The 7,123-nt window shown below is 43.5% G+C and overlaps 1 protein-coding gene across 1 annotated transcript; it reads left to right on the top strand.

Annotated features, from left to right (window-relative positions):
• The first annotated feature begins 1,126 nt into the window (after window positions 1-1,126).
• Window positions 1,127-3,599, top strand: LOC131290858 (peptidyl-prolyl cis-trans isomerase-like). The gene is made up of 2 exons (XM_058320043.1): window positions 1,127-1,371; window positions 2,854-3,599. Exons 1-2 carry the CDS (start codon window positions 1,150-1,152, stop codon window positions 3,277-3,279), a joined length of 648 nt encoding a protein of 215 aa, XP_058176026.1. The 5' UTR covers window positions 1,127-1,149; the 3' UTR covers window positions 3,280-3,599.
• Window positions 3,600-7,123: the final 3,524 nt, after the last annotated feature.

Here is a 7,123-nt window from a genome sequence, read left to right as displayed (position 1 = left end):
GTTTGGTTCAGCCAAATAAGCTATGATTATTTGCTATACTCGGCATCAATTGCTATACTCATTCTGCTTCTTGCCCAAGCAACAAACCAATTTGACGTTTTAACTACAAACTGACAAATACTCGAAATGTCAAACGAGAATTAATCTTGTAATAAAAGAAAGAAACAAATGTGATTTTTTTCTGTTTTCTCCATATTTGACGAACATAAGTCTAACGGTGAGATCCTACTTTATTTGTTTCCTAATAATAAGTTGAGTATATATATATAATAATATATATATAAATAAATAAAAAAATAAATAAGTTGAGTGAAAAGGTGTAGAACAGAAAATTTCTCGCTTATGGATGTCACCGGTGACAAACTCAACAGTACTAGGCAATGCTAATTGGAAATGTGTTTAGACTTCAATCACTACAGGTAAGCTGAAGAAAAATTAAATTCCCTTCACAGATCTTCGTATAATCGTATTTTTAATAGGGACAGTAAGAGGTATATAGCTGAGAATGAACTTTAAATACACATTTTTTAAATTAAACATATTCTACGGTCCATACCTATATTTCTATCACAATTGGTAATAAAATACGAAGAGCATAGGTTTAACATGTTTTAATTTTATATGGTTTTATACTCTCCCCATTTTGTTGCTTGGGACACGATAGGCTGTCAACTAAAAGTTTGCGTTTTAGAAAAACGCACACTTTGCATGGTGGCAAAACATGACAATCTGGAACGGCTCAGCTGTTCGTGCCAGTGGCTGCTATGTTCGTTACACTGGTATAACGAACAAAATATTTATGCGACAAGCACAGCAATGCGAACGGCTTGATTTTGCTGCGATGCTTCAAATTCCGAATTTGTCGTTAAAATGCCTTCTCCATGTAAGCCGTCGGGCAGTAAATACTTGCAGTATATTTATTTTAACAACGTTTAAAATATTTTGGGCGCCCATTGACCTCATCATAATTTTTATATGTTATATAATACCGGCGCTCGAACAAAAAAGCAAAACTATTTCGCAACAACCCCCGGTGTGCCGGGCCGATCGTGCGTTCCGCTCATTTGCGTTTGCGTTTTACGCCGGCCGGTTCAGAACTGGAACGCACCGAGCAGTGCAGCCATCAATTTCCGCCTCCTAAGCTTAGACATGACTTTCGCTTTGCTCACTCGTTCTTTAGCCGCCGTTGCCTCCACGAAGAGCTGCAGCAGTCAAGCGTTGGTCGGTTTCGCTTCAAAGTTGTCTGCTATCAATAAGAGTGGTGCTCGTTTTCATCCGCAACAGTGTAATTTTGCGAAAAAAATGACTCTGCCGCGCTGCTTTTTCGACATGGCCGTGGATAACCAGCCACTCGGTCGGATCGTCATCGAGGTAAGTGTCTTTTCCTTCATGTTCCTTTTTATAAGCACGGCGAAAGCGATCGGAAGTTGCAGAAGAAAGCTTGCCGGAGAAGAAACATGACTACCGCTTATTGCGCCTATGCTCTCTGGAAGCAAATATAATCCAATGAACATGCGGCAAACTGTGTATTAAGAGGCATTTGTTGAATGGAAATGTACTTCTCGAAAATTACTCCATGATGTTTCAATTTGATTGACCAATTTGCGAAGGAAGGCAACGATGATTGTTCTCATTCTTGAGCGTGTGAATTTTTAATCTTCCTATGCGCATGCATATGTGCGTGTGTATGTGTACGAGTGTAAGAGCGTGCGCCTGGGGTAAAGGTGTTCCTCAGTCGTTTCATCTCATCGATTTTTTTAAAGTTAAATTTCTCTAGATTTTTCGATTACATGTTTTTCTTTAATTGTAACATAGATTAAAACTGTAAAATTTTGATCGTCTTTCCGATTACATATTAATCTCATTAAAATAAGGGCAAGCATGCTTGGATGTAAAATAGTGGATAATACGCTTTATGGGCATGAAACATTTTACGCCCGGCTTTTTTTTATACATCATGCGGCCAGTCCGGTGTTCAGAGATAATGGTGCATGGAGCAATAAATTACCACTTTGCAGGTCCCATTGCAATATGGCCTGAAAGGGGAATGTGAGAGTGTGCCTGCAGCTGGACGGGACATGTGATTTCTTGCGCCTGTCGAAAGAGGTTCTACCTTCGGTCAGGCTGACATCAGAGTTTTTCATTTTAGTTTTAAATTTGCATGTAATAGCTTTTTTGTACTGTTGAGCGCCTAGAATGGCCGCGACCGGACGGCTATACGCCCATGGGAAAAGTTGGATAGGCAAAAGAAAAAATTGAAAAAACGGCGGCAACTTTTGTGTGCGTGTGGCAACCAAACCATATGCGCTTGTGACACATCTGAAATAAAAAAATATAGTTGTTATCAGAGCTGTTGTAAGCCATTTATAGACTTTCAGGCAATATAAATGTGTATGTTTTTATGCGATCAAAACAGCAATAAAAAACTTGCATTTGTCGCTATGCTATGTGCTATCAATTTACCCAATTCCACGACTCTTACACACACACTACATTGAAGTGAAGCTAAACTAGTTTATACCGTTGGCGTTAAAATTCCATCTGCTAAAAGCGGACGCAAATGCGGTAACTGTAACCACTATTATTCAAGTTTAACCGTGGTCATTGACCTGGTGGTCCCTAGCATCGTAATCAACGTCCTTCGGATACCCTTGAACATGCATGCAAGCTTTTTTATAGGGCTCTCCGGAACACAAAAGGTAGCATAAGTAAATTTTGTAAAAGGAACAGAATTGGAAAATATTCATGAGTCGTTCAAATCAGGCTACGTCTGTATGCATTTTCCAACATAGAGTTGCTTATTATTTCCCATTCCAATTAACCTAATCTGAATCCTACGTTATTTCATTACAGCTGCGTCCCGATGTTGTCCCAAAGACGAGCGAGAACTTCCGCGCGCTCTGCACCGGCGAGAAGGGATTTGGCTACAAAGGGTCGATCTTCCACCGCGTGATCCCGAACTTCATGTGCCAGGGTGGTGACTTCCAGAACCACAACGGCACCGGTGGCAAGTCGATCTACGGCAACAAGTTCGAGGACGAGAACTTCAACCTGAAGCACACCGGCCCGGGCATTCTCTCGATGGCTAACGCCGGACCGAACACCAACGGCTCCCAGTTCTTCATCACGACCGTGAAGACTTCCTGGCTCGATGACCGTCACGTCGTGTTCGGCAGCGTTGTCGAGGGCATGGATGTCGTGCGGAAGATTGAGAGCTTCGGCTGCCACTCGGGCAAACCCTCCAAACAAATTGTTGTCGCCAACAGCGGACAGCTGTAAATCATCCTTCCTTGCACCAAGAGAAATATCCAGTTCCTGCTGTTGCTGCTTTCAACAGCAGAGTCTGTTGTTTCTTTTTTTTCCACCCTCTTCAAGAAGAGAGATCATTCAAACTATGCTAAACTTACCGGAAATCGGAAGAGGTAGTGAACGGATGGGAAATGACAAGCGCGCGCGTAGGGTTAATAACAATTCGAGAATTTTTCTTACCATCGCTCATTACATTTTGCATTTGGCTAAAGCATACTAAACCAAATTAATTCTTTAACAAGAAAAGAAGGAATAAAGTATGTAATAACAAAACGCTGTTAATTTACGAATCTGTTTCGTTTTCTTCCTAGTGGACGGTAGTTAAGGTTATTTACTTTATTCACTTTTCCGAACATAAACTACAAAGGAATGTTGTTGAAGTATATCCATAGCAAAATAAACAAAACTGTTACAGCATGGTCGGCGTCTTCCAACAACACGTGACGAATAACAAACTGAGAAAAGGTTTACGCGAAGGATGAATGAAAGATAGAAAACATGCTACGGTCGTGATGGGTCAAGTTTTCCTTGAAAGAAATCGCAAAGCTCATTTGGTAAACAACAAGCGGTCGGATTTACCGTTCCGAACCATGTGGCTACGCAAATTATAATTGGCATGGCCAAGCAATCCTCCGGACCACCTCAAAATCATCCGGAATGTTATCGATTTATGATATATGCGAGAAGATTGTGTCTCGGATAACATAAGTGCGCCATCTATTGCTCGTGTACATAAACATGTGTGTCGTTTAAGTTGGTCGTTTTTTTCATGTTCCGTGTTTTCTGCGAGATTCGACTGTATTATTTAGCTTGGATTATGCGTATCCTGTTATGACTAAAATGATTTTGATTCATATTGGCAAGCACAGCAAGGATGTCAGCCTAAAAAATGTTTAAACAAAACGATAGGACTTTTCGTTTTCTGCTACTTTGTTTGCTGCATCCTTTTGCTGGCCGAAAGCTGATTGAAACTCCTGTCGACCGTTAACGCTGTGGTGGAAAACCGTTTCCTTAAAAAGCTTCTTTGATCTGATGCTGATCATTTTTACATAATGACACCAAGATAACGGTCTTTGCACTTCTACTGCAATGGCAATGGTCCGAGATCAGATGCCCAATGGCTGGAAAATTAAACGTTCGCTATCCTTGACGATGCAGCCTCTTCCATTCGACGCCCGTAAAACAAGTGCCATGCTCATCCTGCTGGGTAAAAAATGCGGGGCAAAGTACGGACGGAATGGCTGCCGTTTTAAAGCGTTCCAATGATGTTGAAAGACGATGCACCAACCATGTTTTATGCTCGGTGCAGCCAGGTTGGTTTTGGGAAAAATTGGTCCGCGTGCACGGCCTGGTGTTGGTGGCTGCTCAATCAACATGCAGTTGCGCGCGTGTGCGTAACGGCGTACGGGATCACGAGAGTAGGACAAGAGAGGGAGAGAGAGAAATAGAAGCGTTCTTCAGATGAATGAACGCACAGAATAAGATGCCAATTGAGAACGTATCTCCGAAATTGGAATCTGTAGAGCGGTTGGATGTCATATCGGGTGCGAGCGGGAGCGCACCATACGCTGGGAAACGGGCGTAACGAGAGGCGAAAGTACGGGAGTTGCGAGCAGCAGATTCTTTTTCGGAGAAAGGGTACAACAGTGGCGCACTGAAGGCATCAGCAGCAACAGCAGCAGCAGCAGCAGCAGCAGCAGCAGGAGCAATTCCTTTTTCATCACATTCGACAGCGGACGAGCGCAGCGGCAGTATAGTGCACAGGCAGAGTGAACGTATAACCGTACTCCATTGAAGAACCTCACTCTGGTGTAAGGTGCTGAAAAAGTAACGAGTAGTGGAGCCGCAAAAGAAATTACTGCTCGGTGCCATCCGGACAGGTAACACGGTTGTTTCACACCGAAAGTGTGGATTGGAGCCTGGTGTAACATCCGTAACAGCGAGCCCGACATATTTCACACAATCAACCTGCCACGCCATAAACAGAGAAACAACCGTTTGCGGGATTGGGTTTGCGGGAAGAAGGAAGTACAGCAGACGGCCCAAAACGGCCCAAATTTGTGTGCGACGGGCGGCGAGTGAAAATCGAAACCAACCCGTTCGTCCTGAAATATGCCATAATCCTGTCTGCCCGCTGGTTTGGTGAGAATCGTGCGTGTGGGTGTCAGTGTGTAATTCCGTTTCCGTTCAAAACTTTGTCCCGTTCTCAGTCAGTCCTTGTTCAGTGCGCGGTGTACGATGAGTGACGGAAAATCGGTGGAAAATGCCCCTTCGAACGGCGCGTGATCGCGGTGAAAAGCGAACGAAACGAGTGCACTGAAAACAGCATTTCAAAAAAAAACCAAACCCAGGGTGTGAAGCTGTTTTTGGATGTTGTTAAAGATGGCTCGGCAAGCCCGAAGTTGCTACCGTCGCTGAACGTCGATTTGCTGGAGCACCAGGTAATGCATGATTTCCGCATGAGAACTTGTTTTTTAAATTGTGTTTTAGGAAAAACGGATCATTCAACCGAAGGATCAATCGGAGTAGCCGGTCGCCGTTTCAGGGCACTTTTCAGTGGAAAACAGGGTTTCCACCATCGCGCGAATTGGTGAAAATTATGCTTCCCTGCGGTTGGGAGAAAAATCGATAAAATAGACGTACCACAGATACACGGGAGTGTATTTAGATTACCAAGAGTTGAAAAACGATCATTTGCGAGAGAAGATGTTGCCAGCGAGCATAGCGTATATGTTGGAGAAAGAGAAAGGCTAACTTTCCAAGCAGCGGAGAGAGCGAGAGAGCTAGCGCGCAGGAGAGACATAACGTGAAGCTGCGAGAGAAATGGAAAAAAGGAGCAGCGCATGAAGAAGACGTCATTTCTATGCTCTTAAGAAGACGTCTTATGGTGGATGTAAAATATTTTCCATCCATTGTGGGCACCTAGGAAATAATCGGCATTGATTGGACGCCTACCGCGACCTTACGTTAGCTGCATAAAATATGTTGACGTTTTTTTTTTCGTAGCAAACAAACCGAGCACCAACCGCGCTTCAATCGCTGGTTTATGCCATATGGTGCACGATCATAATGTTGCCATGTAATACTACATTCTTGTGGGCAGGAAGGGGTGGTGGTGGAAAGGATTCATTCCAAGCACTCTTCGTATTTCCCCTGTACAGGTGTGTGATTCCGTATTGGACGCTTTGAAGACTTCTTTTTTAACTGCATTATTGTGCTCTTTGTGAGATAAATTTTGAAATTTAAATCTTTGCCAGTGTGCCAGTAGTTGGGTTTTCTTTCCCAACCTTCTTTTCTGCTCCAGCTCAACAGCTTCATCTTATTTTGATTTCGGACGCATTCTTCTTGTGCATCCCATCTTTAATTAAGAACTCTCGCTTTTTCGATCTCCTTCGCCAACCGTCTCGCACACCTACACAGACCGTTCTCGCTCCCTCTCTATTTCTAGGTGCTTTGAAACATGTTTTCTTCTATCGCAGCATACCGCTTGTGGCACACAGATACACACACAACATATGCTTGAGGGAAAATGTTTTCACCGCTATGAAGCACATAAATCTCCCGAAAAACCCTCCGCTCGTAGTAATCAATAAATGCATACACATCCTTACGCACGGACACATCGGCGGGACAGGCACACATACACACACATGCGGGCTGCCCTCGTCGGTACACGAAGAAATGGGACCGTGGTTTTGCGTGTGTGTGCGCCCGCGAACGGGATTGTATGCGAGAGAAGCGCTAGCGAGCCACATAAAAGAGAGACAGATCAGGTAGAGAGAATATATGTTGTATTTTGGAGTCAAAAAAACAA

This window comes from Anopheles ziemanni, chromosome X (assembly GCF_943734765.1).
Source record: "Anopheles ziemanni chromosome X, idAnoZiCoDA_A2_x.2, whole genome shotgun sequence".
In the NCBI taxonomy this organism is placed as follows: domain Eukaryota; kingdom Metazoa; phylum Arthropoda; class Insecta; order Diptera; family Culicidae; genus Anopheles; species Anopheles ziemanni.
This window is presented reverse-complemented; position numbering and strand designations above follow the sequence as displayed.